This window comes from Lagenorhynchus albirostris, chromosome 14, assembly GCF_949774975.1.
Source record: "Lagenorhynchus albirostris chromosome 14, mLagAlb1.1, whole genome shotgun sequence".
Classification (NCBI taxonomy): domain Eukaryota; kingdom Metazoa; phylum Chordata; class Mammalia; order Artiodactyla; family Delphinidae; genus Lagenorhynchus; species Lagenorhynchus albirostris.
In genome coordinates, this window is record NC_083108.1 from 40,689,594 (window position 1) to 40,711,641 (window position 22,048).

General features: G+C 34.1%; 1 protein-coding gene across 1 annotated transcript in view; it reads left to right on the forward strand.

The window, feature by feature from the left end:
- The window catches only part of CCDC178 (coiled-coil domain containing 178), a 370,210-nt gene that overhangs the window by 49,628 nt on the left and 298,534 nt on the right, over positions 1-22,048 (forward strand). The window contains exons 8-9 of the mRNA XM_060170501.1: positions 5,298-5,440; positions 16,633-16,783. Of these exons, the coding sequence (XP_060026484.1) occupies positions 5,298-5,440; positions 16,633-16,783 (294 nt within the window). The remainder of the gene's footprint in view (positions 1-5,297; positions 5,441-16,632; positions 16,784-22,048) is intronic.

Below are 22,048 nucleotides of genomic sequence, written 5' to 3' on the forward strand. Positions count from 1 at the left end.
ATATTACAAAAGGTGTAGTATGCAGGATATATAAAGAACTTTTATAATTCAACAACCAGAAAAGACAAACAACCCATTTAAAAATGGGCAAAAGACTTGAGCAGACATATCTCCAAAAGACATAGAAATGGGCAGCAAACACATGAAAAGATGGATGCTTAACATCATTAGTCATTAGGAAAATGCAAACCAAACCCACAATGAGATACCACTCATACCCATTAGGATAAAGTTAAAAACAAAGTGTAAGATAACCAGTTTGGGTGAGGATGTGGAGAAACTTGAACCATTGTACTCTGCTGGTGGGAATGTAAAATGGTAGAGCCACTGTGGAAAACAGTTTGGTGTTTCCTCAGAAAGTAAAACAGAATTACCATATGCTTTAGCAAATCCACTCCAAGGTATATACCCCCAAATAATTGAAAACTGATGTTAAAAAACAAACAAAAAGGGCTGCCCTGGTGGCGCAGTGGTTGAGAGTCCGCCTGCCGATGCAGGGGATGTGGGTTCGTGCCCTGGTCCGGGAGGATCCCACGTGCTGCAGAGCGGCTGGGCCTGTGAGCCATGGCCGCTGAGCCTGCGCGTCTGGAGCCTGTGCTCCGCGGCGGGCAAGGCCACAGCAGTGAGGGGCCCGCGTACCACAAAAATAAATAACTAAATAAATAAAAAGCAAAACACAAAACCCTTGTACGTAAATGTTCATAGCAGCACTGTTCAGAACAGACAAAGGTGAAACTGTCCAGTGCCCTTCAACTGATGAATGACTAAACAAAATGTAATACATCCACACGATGGAATATTATTCAGCCATAAAAAGAAATGAAGTACTGATGTATGTCACAACATGGGTAAACCTTGAAGCATTATGCTAAAAGAAGCCAGGTACAAAAGATCACATATTATATGATTTCATTTAGCTGAAATATCCAGAATAGGTAAATCCATAAAGATGGAAAGCAAATTCATGATCGCTGGAGGGTTGGAGACGTGTAAGATAGTGTTTTGTTTGTAATATAGCTTTGTTTTGTTTTGTTTTATTCTGCTGTCTTGACTGAGGTCCTGGCTAAAGGCCTGCTGAAGCAACCCAACAGCTTAAATAATGCAAGACCTCTAGCCAATGTGCTTGAGCCTTAATACATTGCTACTTGCAAACTAAGCTCAAAGGCTCAACGTGACCTTCAAATTCTACAAGCAGCTCAGTCTCATAACACTGTGGAGCCACAAAAATATTATTAACATTAACCTAGGAGAGTATCCATGTGGGAAGGTTGTACCAGTCCCACACTGAGCCCGTCCAAGGGCTTTCCTTGGAGATGAATTTGTCTCATATGACATCACCAATGCCCCCAACACTGAGACCACCACCCAGCAATACCTACGGGACAAATTGGACACAGGACATTATTTATTGCTTTTCTTCCTTTGATAGTAGAAATTCTATTATGTTTCCTGAGCCTTTGTTTGCTTATCCCATCATCTTGGTATAATCCTGGCTCCCTGCCAAAGTCTCTACCCCTACGTTCCTGTGCCTAAAGGAAAATCTTGTAGAGGTTACTAATATCTGTGCTATTCTAGAAATTAATGGGCACGTAGGGACAGTTTTATGTCCTCCCCTTCCAAATCTGTATACATTTTGCTGTATTATATTGCCTCTAGTAAGGCTAGGACCTTTGCTGGCTGAGATCTCCACTACAATGCTGACTAGAGGGAGTAATATTTGGCATCATTGTCACATTCCCAGTTTCAAAGGGGAAGAATTAATAAATTTTTTTCTATTAAGTAAGATGTTACATGGTGCTAGACTTGATTTGCTAATTATTTGTTTAGGGTTTTAAATCTAAATTCATGAATAAGAAGGTCATATAATTATTTAATAATGTCCTTGTCAGGTTTGGGTTTTAAGGGTTTGCTAGATTTTTAAAGGTAACTTGGGAGTATTTCTTCTTTTCCTATTATCTGGAAGAGTGCGAAAGACTAACATTATTAATTAGCATTTACTATTGAAGCCATCTAGCTAAAGTTTTCCAGTTTTGTTTCTTGTTTGTTTTGGAAAGGTTTTTAATTACAAATTCAATTTCCTCAATAAGATTGTTCAGTTATTCTGTTTCTTCCTGTGTCCATTTTGGTTAGTTGTAGTTTTCTAAGAATATGTCCATTTCATCACAATTTCAAATTTTGTTGGAAGACTTTCTTAGTATCCTTTTATCTTTTCTATAGTCTATAGAATATGTAGTGCTTTCCTTTTTCATTCCTGATATTTACTTATGCCTTCTCTTAAATGTTATATATTTATATAAGTTTATAACATGATATATCTTCTTCTGTATACACGATAACCATCCATCACCATACAGTTGACCCCCTTTACCCACTTCTCCCTCCCCTTCCCTTCTGGTAACCACTACTCTGTTTTCTGTATCTACATGTTTCTTTGGTTTGGTTTGGTTTGTTCACTTATTTTGGAGTTTTTTATTTGTTTTTTACGTTCCACATATGAGTTAAATCACACGATATTTGTCTTTCTTCATCTGACTTATTTCACTTAGCATAATACCCTCAAGGACCATCCATGTTGTCACAAATGGCAAGATTTCTTTCTTTTTTTATGGTTGAGTAGTATCCGTTTTATAGATATATATACGTGTGTGTGTGTGTGTGTGTGTATATATACCACATCTCTTTATCTCTTCATCCATTCATCCCTTGATGGGCACTTAGGTTGTTCTATATCTTGGCTATTGTAAATAGTGATGCAGTGAACATTGGGGTGCATATATATTTTCAAATTAGTGTATTCATATTCTTTGGATTAATACCCAGAAGCAGAATAGCTGGATCATATGTTAGTTCTGTTCTTAATTTTTCTGAGGAATCTGAATACTGTTTTCCATAGTGGCTGCATTCCCACTAACAGTTCACAAGGGTTCCCGTTTCTCCACATCCTCTCCTTTTTTGATAATAACCATTGTTATTTCTTCCTTTTTTGATAATAACCATTCTAATTGGCATGTGGTAAAATCTCACTGTGGTTTTTATTTTCATTTCCATAATAATTAGTGATGTTGAATACCTTTTCAAGTATGTGCCTGTTGGCCATCTGTATGTCTTCTTTGGAAAAAAGTCTATTGCTGTACACCCGAAACTAACACAACATTGTAAATTAATTATACCCCAATAAAAATTTTAAAAAAAGAAACAGGATGGCAGGACACCCCCCCCCCAAAAAAAAGGTCTGTTCAGCCCCTTTGCCCATTTTTAAAAATTGAAATATAGTTGATTTACAGTGTTGTGTTAATTTCTGGTGTATGGCAAAGTGATTAAGTTATACATATATATACATTCTTTTTTATATTCTTTTCCATTATGGCTTATCACAGGATATTGAATATAGTTCCCTGTGCTATACAGTAGGACCTTGTTGTTTATCCCCTTTGCCCATTTTAAAATTGAGTTGTTTGGTTTTTTGTTGTTGTTGAGTTGTATGAGTTCTTTATATATTTTGGATATTAACCCCTTATTGGTTATATGATTTGCAAATATCTTCTATTCGGTAGGTTGTCTTTTTGTTTTGTTGATGGTTTCCTTTGCTGCACAGACTATGTAATTATGTACACATAAAATCTAGACAAGTCCACAGATGAATTACAGTTGCATACAAAGGTAAAATTTTAAAATCCATACATTACTATATACCAGCAACAAATCTGAAAATAAAATTTATTTTAAAATAGCATTTGTTAGAGCATAAAATAAAACATATCTAGGAATAAATGTAACAAATGATATGCAAAGCCCCTATTCAGAAAACTATGACTATTACTGAGAGAAATTTAAAACTGCTACATAGATAAATATGTTAATGTATTAGAAGGCTAAATTTTGTAGCATTCTCTCCAAATTGATCTGTAAATTAAATACAGTCACAAAATCTCAACAGGTCTCTTTGTGGACCTTGACAAGCTAATTCTAAAATGTATGTGGTATATGTATACAATGGAATATAATTCAGCCTTTAAAAAGAAGGAAGCCTTCCATATGTGACAACATGGAGGAACCTGGAGAACATTATTGTGCTAAGTAAATAAGCAGGTCACAGATAAATACTGCATGATTCCACTTACATGAGGTATCTATAATAGTCACGCTCATAGAAGCACAGAGTAGAATGGTGGTTGGTAGGGGCTTGGGGAGGGGAAATGGAGAGTTGTTTTTCAATGGATATAAAGATTTAGTTATGTGAGATGAATAAGTTCTAGAGATCTGCTGTACAGCATAGTGCCTACAGTTTACTGTGTTGTACACTTAAAATTTTGTTAAAAGATAATCATGTTAAATGTTCTTATCACAATAAAATTAATACAATGAAATAAAAATTAATGAAAATTACTGCTGTTTTCGGGAGGCTACTGCCTCATATAGATCCACCACTCGGCCCCTGGGTAAAGGACTGCTCCCTCCTTAGTACCTTGTTCTACTCCTCTCCCTCCAACTTTCCAACAGGACATCCTGAACTGGAGTTCCTTCCAACCATGACCACTACAACCACCCTTTCCCTTTAGTCTGATAGAGAAGAGAGGCCGGGAGAAAGAAGGGAGTATGTTTATGATATCTAATAATTAATGAAAACAATAAAAATGGAATATTTTGGGCCCTTGCATTAAGATAGTAATGGTTATTCATGAGTGAGAAGATTATAGGTAATTTATAAAATTTTCTTTTTTCATCTGTGTTTTCTGATTTTTCTACAATATTTGAACAATAAAAAGTCATAGTTTTTGTAGGTAAAAAAATAATGATTTTATTTTGGTCATGTTAACTGGGATATTAAAGTCCTTTTCTTCAGTAACTTTTCTACATCTCTAGTATTGATGCCTCTCAGGGTAAAAGAAACCTGAAACTACTGTGCTAAACAATAGACTAAATATGGAAAGAAAATTGATATAAAGAACGTTTATAATCTAAATCAAAACTACTTTAGGGGCTTCCCTGGTGGCGCAGTGGTTGGGAGTCCGCCTGCCGACGCAGGGGACACGGGTTCGTGCCCCGATTCGGGAGGGTACCACATGCCGCGGAGCAGCTGGGCCCGTGGGACATGGCCGCTGAGCCTGCACATCTGGAGCCTGTTCTCCACCACGGGAGAGGCCACAGCGGTGCGAAGCCCGCGTACCGCAAAAGAACAGAACAAAACAAAACAAAAAAAAACAACTACTTTAACTCCCTTCTCTGATCTTTCTCTTGTCTGATTATTTTAATTAGCCATTAAGTGCATATATTAGCACACATATTTTTATTTCTAGGTAATGGAACTATACAAACAGGTTCATGGAGAACATGAAGAAGCTGTAGAAAATCTTGAAAAAGTCAAATTCAAAGCTAAACAAAGTAAAATAGACATGGAAAATGATATTCGTGATGATGAAATAACCATAGAAGCCTACAAGTAAGTATTTTTCACAAATGTTACTTATAGCATTTAGAAGTAAAATATTAATTAAAATGTAATATATATTCCTGTATAAGAAATTCAGATAAAGAGAAAGGGAAGAATCTAAATTGCCACATCTATCTTGTTACCAAGTTTATGTATAAATTAAAATGTCTTTTACATATGTAAACTAATTGTGTATAAATTCCTAAAGCAGTATTTTTCTGTGTCATTTTAAAGCTCTTGATACATGTTGCCAAATTGCCTGTGGCTATGCTATAACAGTATATATCCCTGCTAACTATGTGAAAAAGTAACTCTTTGAAAAAAGATTCCAGCATGGGATACTATAAAAAACAAATTATATAGCCTTGTATTAATTATAAGCATAGCATCTAATTAATTAAACTCATTTTTTTGATTTCTAGTAAAATGTAATATTTTAAATATATATAGATTAATTATATTTTGCATATTATTGACTTTTTATTACATTTCTGATGTATTTATATTTTATGATATTCTTCTACTTCCTCTTGTTGGTTTTAAATTCTTCATGTTTCTGTATGATATAAAATTTTTATTTATTCAAACTGATCAGTGGTTTAGTACAGAAAAAATCATACTCACTATGGAGCTAGAGTCAAGTAAATATAAGCAAAATGAAGAGCAAAAGTTTGTACCTCATCCTGTGATCTGGATAACATGCACTTATTAAGATATTTATATTTCCTCACATCTGATGTCTATTTCAACATGTGCTTAAACATTATTTTTTTAATTGAGATATAGTATAAGTACAATATTATATGTTATAGTTATACAACATAGTGGTTCACAATTTTAAAGGTTATACTGCATTTGTAGTTACAAAATATTGGTTACATTCCCTGTGTTGTACAGTATATCCTTGTAGCTTATTTATTTTATACATAATAGTTTTTACTTTTAATCCCCTAAACGCTTTCGTGCCCTCCGCACTTCCCTCTCCCCACTGGTAACCACTAGTTTGTTCTCTATATCTGTAGGTCTGTTTCATTTTTGCTGTATTCATCAGTTTGTTTTAGTTTTTAGATTCCACATATAAGTTATATCATACAGTATTTTTCTTTCTCTGTCTGGCTTATTTCACTTAACATAATACCCTCAAAGTCCATCCACATTGTTGCAAATGATAAGATTTTATTCTTTTCTTTTTGAGTTTCATTTATTTTTTTATACAGCAGGTTCTTATTAGTCATTCATTTTATACACATCAGTGTATACATGTTAATCCCAATCTCCCAATTCATCACACCCCCACCCCCCACCACTTTCTCCCCTTGGTGTCCATACGTTCTCTACATCTGTGTCTCTATTTCTGCCCTGCAGACCAGTTCATCTGTACCATTTTTCTAGGTTGCACATATAGGCATTAATATACGATATTCGTTTTTCTCTTTCTGACTTACTTCACTCTGTATGACAGTCTCTAGATCCATCCACGTCTCTACAGATGACCCAATTTCATTCCTTTTTATGGCTGAGTAATATTCCATTGTATATATGTACCACATCTTCTTCATCCATTCATGTGTCAGTGGGCATTTAGGTTGCTTCCGTGACCTGGCTATGTAAATAGAGCTGCAATGAACATTTGGGTGCATGTGTCTTTTTGAATTATGGTGTTCTTTGGGTATATGCCCAGTAGTGGGATTGTTGGGTCATATGGTAATTCTGTTTCTAGTTTTTTAAGGAACTTCCATTAGTGTTCTCCATAGTGGCTGTATCAATTTACATTCCCACCAACAGTGCAAGAGGGTGCCCTTTTCTCCACATCCTCTCCAGCACTTGTTGTTCATAGATTTTCTGATGATACCCATTCTAACTGGTGTGAGGTGATGCCTCATTGTAGTTTTGATTTGCATTTCTCTAATAATTAGTGATGTTGAGCATTCTTTCATGTGTTTGTTGGCAGTCTGTATATCTTCTTTGGAGAAATGTCTATTTAGGTCTGCCCATTTTTGGATTGGGTTGTTTGTTTTTATAATACTCAGCGGCATGAGCTGTTTATATATATTGGAGATTAATCCTTTGTCCGCTGATTCATTTACAAATATTTTCTCCCATTCTGAGGGTTGTCTTTTCATCTTGTTTATGGTTTCCTTTGCTGTGCAAAAGCTTTTAAGTTTCATTATATCCCATTTGTTTATTTTTGTTTTTATTTCCATTACTCTAGGAAGAGGATCAAGAAAGATCTTGCTGTGATTTATGTCAAAGAGTGTTCTTCCTATGTTTTCCTCTAAGACTTTTATAGTGTCCAGTCTTACATTTAGGTCTCTAATACATTTTGTGTTTATTTTTGTGTATGGTGTTAGGGAGTGTTCTAATTTCATTCTTTTACATATCACTGTCCAGTTTTCCCAGCACTACTTATTGAAGAGACTGTCTTTTCTCCATTGTATATCCTTGCCTCCTTTATCATAGATTAGTTGACCTTAGGTGCGTGGGTTTATTTCTGGGCTTCCTATCTTGTTCCATTGATCTATGTTTCTGTTTTTGTGCCAGTACCATGTTGTCTTGATTACTGTAGCTTTGTAGTATAGTCTGAAGTCAGGGAGTCTGATTCCTCCGGCTCCATTTTTTTTACCTCAAGACTTCTTTGGCTATTTGGGGTCTTTTGTGTCTCCATACAAATTTTAGGATTTTTTGTTCTAGTTCCATAAAAATGCCATTGGTAACTTGATAGGGATTGCATTGAATCTGTAGATTGCTCTGGGTAGTATAGTCATTTTCACAATGTTGATTCTTCCAAGCCAAGAACATGGTATATCTCTCCATCTTTTGGTATCGTCTTTAATTTCTTTCATCAGTGTCTTGTAGTTTTCTGCATACAGGTCTTTTGTCTCCCTAGGTAGGCTTATTCTTAGGTATTTTATTCTTTTTGTTGTAACGGTAAATGGGAGTGTTTCCTTAATTTCTCTTTCAGATTTTTCATCATTAGTGTATAGGAATGCAAGAGCTTTCTGTACATTAATTTTGTATCCTGCAACTTTACCAAATTTGATTAGTTCTAGTAGTTTTCTGGTGGCATCTTTAGTATTCTCTCTATATAGTATCGTGTCATCTGCAAACAGTGATGGTTTTACTTCATCTTTTCTGGTGTGCATTCCTTTTATTTCCTTTCTTCTCTGATTGCCGTGGCTAGGACTTCCAGAACTATGTTGAACAATAGTGGTGAGAGTGGACTTCCTTGTCTTGTTCCTGATGTTAGAGGAAATGCTTTCAGTTTTTCACCATTGAGAATGATGTTTGCTGTGGGTTTGTCATATATGGTCTTTATTATGTTGATGTAGTTTCCCTCTGTGCCCACTTTGTGCATAGTTTTTATCATAAATTGGTGTTGAATTTTGTCAAAAGCATTTTCTGCATCTATTGAGATGATCATATGGTTTTTCTTCTTCAATTTGTTAATATGGTGTATCACATTGATCAATTTCCATTTTTTGAAGAATCCTTGCATCCCTGAGATAAATCCCACTTGATCATGGTGTATGATCCTTTTAATGTGTTGTTGGATTCTGTTTGCTAGTATTTTGTTGAGGATTTTTGCATCTATATTCATCAGTGATATTGGTCTGTAATTTTTTTTTTTGGTAGTATGTTTGTCTAGTTTTGGTATCAGGGTGATGGTGGCCTCATAGAATGAGTTTGGGACTGTTCCTTCCTCTGCAATTTTTTGGAAGAGTTTGAGAGGATTGGTGTTAGCTCTTTAAATATTTGATAGAATTCATCTGTGAAGCCATCTGGTCCTGGACTTTTGTTTGTTGGAAGATTTTTAGTCACAGTTTCAATTTCATTACTTGTGCTTGGTGTGTTCATATTTTCTATTTCTTCCTGGTTCGGTCTTGGAAGGTTAGACCTTTCTAAGAATTTGTCCCTTTCTTCCAGGTTGTCCATTTTATTGGCATAGAGTTGCTTGTAGTAGTCTCTTAGGATGCGTTGTGTTTCTGTGGTGTCTGTTTTAACTTCTTCTTTTCCATTTCTAATTTTATTGATTTGAGTCCTCTCCCTCTTTTTCTTGATGAGTCTGGCTAATGGTTTATCAATTTTGTTTATCTTCTCAAAGAACCAGCTTTTAGTTTTATTGATCTTTGCTATTGTTTTCTTTGTTTTGATCTCATTTATTTCTGCTCTGATCTTTATGATTTCTTTCCTTCTGCTAATTTTGTGTTTTGTTTGTTCTTCTTTCTCTAGTTCCTTTAGTTGTAAGGTTAGATTTTTTATTTCAAATTTTTCTTGTTTCTTGAGGTAGGCTTGTATAGCTATAAACTTCCCTCTTAGAATTGCTTTTGCCACATCCCATAGTTTTTGGATCGTCGTGTTTTCATTGTCCTTTGTCTCTAGGTATTCTTTGATTTCCTCTTTGATTTCTTCAGTGATCTCTTGGTTTTTTAGTAATGTATTGTTTAGCCTCCATGTGTTTGTGTTTTTTACGTTTTTTTCTCTGTAATTGATTTCTAATCTCATAGCGTTGCGGTCAGAAAAGATGCTTGATATGATTTCAGTTTTCTTAAATTTACTGAGGCTTGATTTGTGACCCAAGATATGATCTATCCTGGAGAATGTTCCATGCACACTTGAGAAGAAAGTGTAATCTGCTGTTTTTGGATGGAATGTCCTATAAATATCAATTAAATCTATCTGATCTATTATGTCACTTAACACTTGTGTTTCCTTATTAATTTTCTGTTTGGATGATCTGTCCATTGATGTAAGTGAGGTGTTAAAATCCCCCACTACTATTGTGTTACTGTTGATTTCCTCTTTTATAGCTGTTACGGTTGCCTTATGTATTGAGGTGCTCCTATGTTGGGTGCATATATATTTATAATTGTTACATCTTCTTCTTGTATTGATCCCTTGATCATTATGTAGTGTCCTCCCTCATCCCTTGTAACATTGTTTAATTTAAAGTCTGTTTTATCGGATATGAGTATTGCTACTCCAGCTTTCTTTTGATTTCCATTTGCATGGAATATCTTTTTCTATCCCCTCACTTTGAGTCTGTATGTGTCCCTAGGTCTGAAGTGGGTCTCTTGTCGACAGCATATATGTGGGTCTTGTTTTTGTATCCATTCAGCAAGCCTGTGTCTTTTGGTTGGAGCATTTAATCCATTCACGTTTAAGGTAATTATCAATATGTATGTTCCTGTGACCATTTTCTTAATTGTTTTGGGTTTGTTTTTGTAGGTCCTTTTCTTCTCTTGTTTTTCCCACTTAGAGAAGTTCCTTTAGCATTTGTTGTAGAGCCAGTTTGGTGGTGCTGAATTCTCTTAGCTTTTGCTTACCTGTAAAGCTTTTGATTTCTCCATCAAATCTGAATGACACCCTTGCTGGGTAGAGTACTCTTGGTTGTAGGTTCTTCCCTTTCATCACTTTAAGTATATCATGCCACTCCCTTCTGGCTTGTAGAGTTTCGGCTGAGAAATCAGCTGTTAACCTTATGGGAGTTTGCTTGTATGTTATTTGTCGTTTTTCCCTTGCTACTTTCAATAATTTTTCTTTGCCTTTAATTTTTGCCAATTTGGTTACTATGTGTCTCAGCCTGTTTCTCCTTGGGTTTATCCTGTATGGAACTCTCTGCGCTTCCTGGACTTTGGTCGCTATTTCCTTTCCCATGTTAGGGAATTTTTCGAGTATCCTCTCTTCAAATGTTTTCTCTGGTTCTTTCTCTCTTCTCCTTCTGGCATCCCTATAATGCAAATGTTCTTGCGTTTAATGTTGTCCCAGAGGTGTCTTAGGCTATTTTCATTCTTTTTTCTTTATTCTCCTCCGCAGCAGTGAATTCCACCATTCTGTTGTCCAGGTTACTTATCCGTTCTTCTGCCTCAGTTATTCTGCTATTGATTCCTTCTAGTGTATTTTTCATTTTAGTTATTGTTCATCTCTGTTTGTTCTTTAATTCTTCTAGATCTTTGTTAAACACTTCTAGGATCTTCTCGATCTTTGCCTCCATTCTTTTTCTGAGGTCCTGGATCACCATCACTATCATCATTCCGAATTCTTTTTCTGGAAGGCTGCCTATCTCCACTTCATTTAGTTGTTTTTCTGGGGTTTTATCTTGTTCCTTCATCTGGTATATAGCCCTCTGCCTTTTCATCTTGTCTATCTTTATGTAAATGTGGTTTTTGTTCCACAGGCAGAAAGATTGTCATTATTCTTGCTTCTGCTCAAAATTGTATTCTTTTTTATGGCTGAGTAATATTCCATTTTACATATATATATGTATATATGTATGTATATATATATATGTATATATATGTATATATGTATGTGTATATATATATATATATATATATATATATATGCAAGCCATATCTTCTTTATCCATTTATTCTACTGGTGGAACTTAGGTTGCTTCCATATCTTGGTAATTGTAAATAATCCTGCTATGTATATTGGGGTGCATGTATATTTTCCAATTAGAGTTCTTGTATTTTTCAGATATATACCCAGGAGTAGAATTGCTGGGTCATATGGTAATTCTATTTTTAGTTTTCTGCGAAACTGCCATACTGTTTTCCACAGCGGCTGCACCAGTTTACATTCCCTCCAACAGTGTAGGAGGGATCCCTTTTCTCCACATCCTTTCCAAAATTTGTTTTTTTTGTGTTCTTTTTGATGATAGCCATTCTGACAGGTGTAACGTGATAGCTCATTGTGGTTTTAATTTACATTTATCTTATGATTAATGTTGTTGAGCATTTTTTAATGTGCCTGTTGGCCTTTTGTACGTCTTCTTTGGAAAAATGTCTGTTCAGGTCTTCTGCCCATTTTATGATTGTGTTACTTGTTTTTTGATGTTGAGTTGTATGAGCTGTTTATATATTTTGCATATTAACCCCTTATCAGTCATGTCATTAACAAATATTTTCTCCCATTCAGTATGTTGTGTTTTTGTTTTGTTGATGGTTTCGTTTGCTGTGCAAAATTTAAGTTCCTTTTTTTTTTTTGATTTTATTTCCCTTGCTTTAGGAGACAGATCCAAAAATATATTGCTATGATTTATGTCACAGAGTGTTCTACCTATGTTTTCTCCTAGGAGTTTTATGGTTTCTGGTCTTACATTTATGTCTTTAAACTGTTTTGAGTTTATTTTTGTATATGGTGTGAGAAAATGTTCTAATATTCTTTTACATGTAACTCTCTAGTTTTCCCAGCACCACTTGTTGAAGAGACTGTCTTTTCTCCATTATACATCTTGCCTCCTTTGTCATATATTAATTAAGTGTGTGAGTTTATGTCTGGGCTCTTTGTTCTATTTCATTGATCTATGTGCCAGTTCTTGTGCCAGTACCATACCGTTTTGATACTGTAGCTTTGCCATATAGTCTGAAATGAAGGCGTGTGAATCCTCCAGGATTCCTCCTCTTCTTTCTCAAGGTTGTTTTAATTATTTGCAGTCTTTTGTATTTCCCTAAAAATTATAAAATTATTTGTTCTTGTTCTGTGAAAAAAGCCATTGGTCTTTTGATAGGGATTTCATTGAATCTGTAGATTGCTTTTGGTAGTATGGTCATTTTTACAATATTAATTTTTACATCCAAGAACACAGTATATCTTTCCATCTATTTTTGTAGTCTTCAATTTCTTTCATCAGCATCTTATAGTTTTCTGAGTACCTGTCTTTTACCTCCTTAGGTAGGTTTATTCCTAGGTATTTTATTCTTTTTGATGAAATAGCAAATGAGACTGTTTCCTTAATTTTACTTTCTGATAGTTTGTTAGTGTAGAGAAATGCAACAGATTTCTGGATATTAATTTTGTATCCTGCAACTTTACTGAATTCATTGATGAGCTCTAGTAGCTTTCTGGTGGTGTCTTTAGGATTTTCTATGACTACTATCATGTTACCTACAAACAGCGACAATATTACTTCTTCCTTTCCAATTTGGACTTTTTTTTTTTTTTTTTTTGCGGTTCGCGGCCCTCTCACTGTTGTGGCCTCTCCTGTTGCGGAGCACAGGCTCTGGACGTGCAGGCTCAGCAGCCATGGCTCACAGGCCCAGCCGCTCCACGGCATGTGGGATCTTCCCAGACCAGGGCATGAACCCATGTCCCCTGTATCAGCAGGCGGACTCTCAATCACTGTGCCACCAGGGAAGCCCTCCAATTTGGATTTTTAAAAATTTCTTTTTCTTGTCTGATGCTATGGTTAGGACTTCCAAGACTATGATGAATAAAAGTGACCAGAGTGGGCAACTTTGCTTTGTTCCTATCTTAGAGGAAGGGTTTTCAGCTTTTCACCAATCAGTATGATGTTATCTATGGGTTTGTCATATATGGCCTTTATTATGTTGAGGTATATTCCCTCTATTCCCACTTTAAGAGTTTTTATCAAAAATGGATGTTGAATTTTGTCAAAAGCTTTTTCAACATCTATTGAGATGATCCTATGCTTTTTATTCACATTAACTAATTTGTGGATATTGAAAAATCCTTGTATCCCTGGGATAAATTCCACTTGATCACACTGTATGATACTTTAAATGTTTCTTTGGGTTCCATTTGCTAATATTTTGTTGAGGATTTTTGGATCTGTGTCCATCAGTTATATTGACCTGTAATTTTCTTTTTTTGAGATATTTCAGTCTGGTTTTGGTAACAGGGTGTTTCTGGCCTTGTGGAATGAGTTCAGAAATGTTCCTTCCTCTGCAGTTTTTTGGAATAGTTTGAGGATAGGTGTTAACTCTTCTCTAAATATTTGATAGAATTCACCTGTGAAGCCACCTGGTCCTGGACTTTTGTTCACTGAGAGTTTTAAAATTACTGATTCAATTTCATTACTGGTAATTGGTCTGTTCATATTTTGTATTTCTTCCTGGTTCAGTCTTGTGTGATTGTACATTTCTAAGAATTTGTCCATTTATTCTAGATTGTCCATTTTATTGGAATATAGTTGTTCATAGTAGTCTCTTATGATCTTTTGTATTTCTGTGGTATCAGTTGTAACTTCTCGTTGTTCATTTCTTTTTTTTTGGTGGGGGGAAGGGGGCCCTCTCTCTTTTTCTTGATGACAGAAGAGAATTTTTTTCATTAATCTATTTGGCACAAACACGTTTGTCCATATTAATTACAAATACAACATTATCCATCTTGTACCATTTTCTAAAATTTTTCCTTCTCAATTTTGAATTAGCTGGTGATTTTTATAATTAATATTTAGATGGACCCAAAGGCATATTATTATTACTTCCGTTACTCATTATTATTTGTTACACCATATAACTTACTCGTTAATTTTCTTCTCATTTACATACATTTTCTAGAAGTTCTTTTATAAGCATCAGTGGAGTCATAAATGCTTTATTAAATAAAATTTTAAAGATATGTTTAATTTTCCTTCACTATTTTTTAAGAATTAACAGACATATAGAAACATGATTATGTGTGCTATCAAATGTATACATTTATGATTTTTTATGTATATGTATATACACTCATGTCACCATGTCCCAGGTTAAGATATAAAAAGTTTCCAGCATACTAGAAGTTTTTTCTTGTTCTCCTTCTCAGTCCATACCATTCTTCTAAAAAGTCATCTCCATTCTGACTTCTATCACCATGGTTAGTTTGGTCTGTTCTTGAATTCCATATAAATGGAAACACACAGCATATATTCTTTGGTGTCTTGATTGCTCTACTTTATAGTAATTCTTAACAGGTAAAATGATTCTTCCCATTTTATTCTTCTAAATTTATTCTGATTTAGCAGGTACAAGAATGATGAAATCTAAAGTACCAGTGGGGGCAAACCTAGTAACAAAGTTTTACACTGAAAAATTCTTAGAAGGCTGAGGAATTGGTGGCAGCAGTTGATGCTTCAGGAAATAGGGATGAGGAGATAACTAAAATAATACTTAGCTCCTGCATTCCATGACACTGGGCAATTGCTCACTTCTTAGTCAAAATCTAGTTTATTATCTGGACTGGGGAAATGGATACCACTGAGAGAAGAAAAATTAACTTCATAAGGAGGAAATTTAACCAAACATGTACATTTTAAATGCTCAGGCTCCCAATCTCTCATTATTGATCTGGCTTCTAGAATTCTGATAGGAAGCCTGTACTCTCCAGATATGGAAGGGTAAAGGAGAAGCTTCTTGCCTATTTGTTGCTTTAATTTTCATTTATATTGTGAGATTATATCTTTCAGTTTCAGTTATATCTTTCAGTTCATTTGACCCTACTCCTAAAATCAGGCTTATGCATGATAGCATAGCCTGGGCAAATTCAGTAAACACATCATATATTTATTGGCCATTGGCATTTATTTTCTTGTGAATTCTTGTTTATCTTCTCTGCTCGTTTGTCTCTTGGGTAAGTTTTCCATTCCATATTGCATTGTAGGATTTTATTACACACAAATGATTTAATCTTTGATCTCTTATATGGGTTTCAGATAAATCTCCCACTCTATTATTTTGTTTATGGTGTCTTAAAAAATTGGGCTTATCTGTATTACTTGCTAATATTTTATGCAAGTTATACTTTTGTCATTTTCTCACTGTACTTTTTTCATATATTAAACTCTAAGACCATGCTTTAAAGTGACTTTTATATTTGGAACTTGTTTTCTACCTACCAGATAAGATAAGGGATTATGTAGCTTTACAGATTAGCACTGGTCTTTTCTGTGACATGTCACATAGGAAAAAGATCCCCTTGGCAACTACTTCTCTTAAATAGGCCCCTTGTTTTCCTAAGCTGTAGTTTACCGCTTTTTAGCTCTAACTGTGAGGGAGATAAGACAGTACGCCAGAGCTTTAGTAATGTGTGATCTTTCCACTTTTACAGCTTCTTCTCTTCTCTTACTTTTTTCCTCTTTCTTTTTTTCTTTCCTTTCCATCCCTGTACTACCCAACCTCTGAATCAAAGGTGCTTAGGTCTCTCACCTGGAATCAAATCAAAAGGTGGTTTATTTTAAATAATTTACAAATCACTTTTCTCTCAGTTCCTTTCCATCAGAAACAAATTGAAGTTTTTTTCACTACTTACTGTTTATATCTAAGTAGTACTTTTCAGGAGTTTCTTTGGGATGGGAAAAATTTTAGGAATAGATAAATTGCATTAATCTACATGGTTAAGTCAGAAGCTAATTCAGCTATAAGTTAAAATATAATTTCCCCTTCAGTGCGGATAAAATCAACTGTTTTTTCTCTTAGGAAAGAGATAGATAAACTTAACAGTCTGTTTAATTTCCACTGTACATCAATACAAGAAGTTAATATTAATATTGAGAATGAAGAGGCAATGATTAAATTATTGAAGGAAACAAGGTCATCAAGAAAGGAATTAGCTGCTTTATCAAAAACGGTGAGTTTTCATAATTAAAATTTTTAAAAATACTGACATTAGCTTTGTGCCATGGCTATCTGAACTTACTCTCTGTTAATAATTAAATGACAGTTAGCCAGTTTCTTTCTATATTGGTTTTCTATTGCCTATTAGCAGAAATTTAGCAGCTTAAAACAGTACCCAGTTATCATGAAGTTTCTCCGGGTCATAGCTCAGCTAGTTCCTCTGCTCCAGATCGTTCCTGATTGAAATCAAGGTGTCATCAGCCCTGCATTTCTTTCTAAAGACTCCAGGATGAATCTGCTTTCAGGCTCATTCAGTTTTGGCAAAATTCACTTCCTGTGGTTTTAGAACTGAGGTCCTTGTTTCCTTGGTGGCTGTCAGCCTGGGATCATTCTCAGCTTTTAGAAGCTACCTGCATCCCCTGGCTGGTGGTTCCCTTCAGGAATGGTGAGCTGAGTCCTCTCACACTTGGTGTCTCACTGATCTTCCCTTATGACTCATCTTTTCTGCCTTCCTCTCCTGTTGCATCTCATTCACTTTAGTAAAAGGAAGCACTAGTAAAACGAAATAATAAAATGATGAAAAGAAATAATAGTTCAGTAAAAGGCAATAATATACATATTCCTGTACCAATTTGCATTCCTACCTAGAGTTAAGAATGGGTTTTTTGCGAGTTTCTATTATAAGGCTCTTGAATTATGTTTTCATTATGGCTTTTTAAATTAATCTATAATTAAGAGTGAGACTGAGCATATATTTAATGGCTTTTTTGGGGGAGGGTCATTTGTATTTCCTTTTCTGTGAAAAACCTGCTCATGGTTTTTACCCTATACATTGATCGATGTTTTTTTTTAATTGATTTGTAAGAATTTGTTTTATGTTACAGATTCTAAATATTTTAAAGTTACATGTTAAAAATATTTTCACCCAATCTTCTTCCGTTTCTTTATAGTAACTTCTCATGAAGAGAAACTTCAGTTTTACTGTAGTAAGATTTAATATTTTCCTTTGAGCTATGTTTTTCTGAACTTTTAAAATAAATTTTTTATGCCTTTGAGTCAAAAAATATTCTTTGGTATTTTATTCTAAATGGCTTGAAATTTTGCTTTTCATGTTTAATAATGCTTTTAGATTAAATATATTTAAAATATTCAAAAAATGAGTTTTTTCTCATTCTATTACTTACAAGTTTAGAAGAAATAAACTATCTGCAGAATTTTAGGAATGCATATTTTACTTGCCAGATATGAAGCATAATCAATTTGAAATTCATATATTGGTATGATGTGAAGTGAGGTTCCAATTACATTTTTCCTTATATAGAAAACAAATTGTTATAACTTACTGTATTTACTTATATATTAATATTTAGAATCATCTCTCACATATGGGGCTTCCTTATTTGTTTTGTGTGGATCTCTTTTTCCATTCTCTTTTTAATTTGTTTGGTCTACTTAACATGTTTATCTCCATACCTAATGTCAACATTAATAAACTTCTATTATGAGCTTTGATTATCTATTATGATGAATCCCCCAGTCTTACAGTTCTTTAAGAGTTTTAGGCTATTCTTGACCTTTGTGCTTCCATTAAATTTCAGCATTTTCTTGTTCATTTCCTTCATAAATTTTACTGGAATTATGATTGGAATCTCATTCATTTATGTATTATATGATGGAGAAATGAAATCTTTATGATGGGGTCCTTAAACATAAACATGATCTATCTCTCCATTTATTTGGGTAGTTTTACTAAATTGGACCTTAATCAATTTCTTGGAACTTCGTCAAAGGCAGACTCTCTCTGAAAAGGCAGACTCTCTCTGAAAAGTCAGCCTGTGATCAGTCAGACAGATTAACCCTTCTAACTGCGCTAAATGTTAAAGTTATTTATTTTGAATTGATTTTTAATGTAATTCTAATTTGTTCATAAAGGTAGTATATATGGTAGATATTATTCATATTTTGTTAAGGCTTAATTTATTTCATACTATATAGGTAAATTGTGTAAATTTTTGATTTTGGAAAAATGCTTTCTCTGATAATGGAGTGCAGTTCTACATAGGTTCATTTTGTGAACTGTGATAATTGGGTTATTTAACTCTTTTATATTTCTGATTTATTTTCTGACTAATGCATCAATTGCTATGAAAGCTGTATTAAAATATATCTCAGTATGATAGTGTATTTCTTTATTTTCATTTTTTTCTATCCATATTTTTGCTTTACATAATTTGAAGCCATATTTTAGATGAAACTAAGTTTAGAATGTTTCTAATTGATTATTTTCTTAAGATGTGTTTTATTTATATGTTTTGGGGCTATAAATTTTTAGAATCTTTGGAATGCATGTTTCACTTACAGATGTGAAGTCGACATCATTAAATTCTTTTTGAACAGTTTAAGGACCATATGTACTTTCCTGACATATATTCTATTTTCCATCATGTTATGCCTCTTATTTAGTAATTCCTGTATTAAGATAATTTCTTATTAATTTACACAATAAATGTTTGATAATATTCATTCCCAGTTTAACACACGGCTCTTTCTTTTTATCAGACATTTCTAATTGGCATTGTTTTTTTTCTTGTTACTAAAGTGTATCTTTTACAAGCTTCTTTAGTGAGCTGGATTGGAATTTCACAAAATTTTCTTTCTCAGAAAATTTTTGTATTTTGTTTTTATTTATGCAATGTAGGGGGTATGCACCTGAGTTAAGATGGGAGTGGCTTACACCACTGCATAGGCAATGTAGAAGAATCCAGAAATAGGCAAGGCTGAAAATCACTAAACTAAAACACACTGGGCTGAAGTGTCAGAGGGGATGAGTTGGGATGAGTAAGTGGGAAGAAACTGATCTTAAATAGGTAGTAATACAAGTCTCTTTGGAATCTGCCCTTGTTTTCAACCTCCAACTTCTCTCTTGCTGCCTCTTTCCCTCTAACTATTCTCTAGCTACTGGACAAACTGCAAGACACCAGAATGTGCCATGGGTTTCCTTCTTCCAGCTTTTCATAAATACTGTTCCCTCTGATTATGATGTCAGTGTTTAACTCAGCTCATCTTCTCCATCCTACTGTTGTCTGGCTGAATCCTCTCATTTTAAACTTCAACTTGGAAAATTGAAGGAAAATTCTTGGAGAAACCATTTCTTCACTTTGTTCTGTCTGCTTTGAACTCTCGTACTCTGTGTTTACCTCCATGCTTGTACTGTTACTGGCACCAACAGTCTGTTGAAATCAATGATTACTTGTATACTTCTTTTTAGATTATAAGCTTTTTAAAGACAGGAAATGCATTGTGATTTTTGTTTTCTCTGTGTAACTTGCACAGTGCCTGTCCCATATTAGGCACTCGATAAAATGTCATAGTAGACATTCAAAAAAAGCCATATTAGGCTTGTCGAATGAGTGAATTAACTAATGAATAAAGGAAGGGAGGGAGGGAGGGAGGTTGGCAGGGAGGGAGGAAGGAAAGAAGGAAGGAAGGAAGGGCAATGGGGGAAAATAACTTCACCTTGTGAGTCTGGAAAGCACTTGATGAGGTGGAATGTAGACTGTAGACATTGAAATAAAATATAATATAATGTTAAATAGTTAGGACCTCAATTTTCTAATCATGTTGAAATTTATCATTTATAAAAATATCACTGGTAATAAAATATTTTCAAACAGGGAAAATTCATTCACTAAACCTAAAATCACTTTTTAATTTTTTTGATCATTTCTAAAATAGCAAGTCTGGCCCTCCATAACAAAATGTTATTTTTGATGAGATACTGTGAATGTATTTATGAAGTTAGTAATATTCTTCAATTATGGAAATCATTTGTGGGCTATCATACTTTATAGAGAAGATGAGAACATGATGAAGTTTAGATATACTTTTTTTCTGTATCTTCCTCATTATAAAAACCTTTAAGCTAGATTTGCAAAGTGGGCATATTAAGCACTCAATTAAAAGCAATGATGTGCATTATTTCCGTGCATTATTTTTTGGTATGCAATCGGCACTTCTAGTTCAAGAGAAAAATAAAAGATTAGTGCTGCCTAAGTGCACACACAACCTAACTGATCCTTTAAAATTTCAAGGCATATCATGCTTTCAATTTAGAGTCTTTACCTCATTAATGTACACTTTTTCTCCAACTAGTGTTGTCATTGTATCTATGAAAATACATTTTTCCTGTCTCATTTATGCAAACAATGGATTTTGTAACCTAGAAAACATCTTGAAATTGGTTAAGTACTTTAAAAATATTGTCAAGATCAAATTTGTTTTAAATGTAGAAGTAAAGCTGCTTTTCTATAATTTTTCCCCATGTTTTCTTTGAAGTCTACTTCTCCCATAGTTCAGGAATTTGTTTTTAGAATATAATTTCATCATCTGCAACTCTTTGTTTATTGTGATATTAAAGAAACAGCCATCTACGTTTCATTTTATCCAGTCATTTGATAAAATAATACAAATATGATGTTTAAAGATATAGAAATCCTGGGCTTCCCTGGTGGCGCAGTGGTTGAGAGTCCGCCTGCCGATGCAGGGGACACGGGTTCGTGCCCCGGTCTGGCAAGATCCCACATGCTGCGGAGCGGTTGGGCCTGTGAGCCATGGCCGCTGAGCCTGCGCATCCGGAACCTGTGCTCCGCAACAGGAGAGGAGGCCACAACAGTGAGAGGCCCGTGTACCGCAAAAAAAAAAAAAAAAAAAGATATAGAAATCCTTTGTGATTTTCATATTTTATTAAACAATGACAGGCATACAAAATATTTTTCATAATTTAGTTTACAGATAAAGTTTGTAAATAAGCGAATTCCTCTTACATATATGATATTTTCATATTTTTGGATGTTGTCTTTTTTAGTAGACATTTAATATTTATTGCTAACTTATTGCTCTAGACACTGTAAGTATAAATCCAAACACCACAAAACATTTATTAAACTATACCTTTTGATTGATATTCTTATTTCAAAATCTTTCAAATTAAGCAGTTTATTTATTAAAAATAAATAAGCTAATAATTATCATTAATACTATTAATGTACCGAATAGGAAACCAGTCTAAAGAAGCAGAGTGATTTATCTCATGCACACAAAGTTATGAAGTGATACAGCCAAACTGCAATGCAATTTTTGTTATTGTTTTATATAATATTTATGTGTTATATGAATAAAATGTGGTAACATATATAAAATTACACATTGCTAGTTTTTTTCACCATAAGGTTTTAATCTCTTATTATGTCTATATTTTGTGTGACATGTATAAAATATT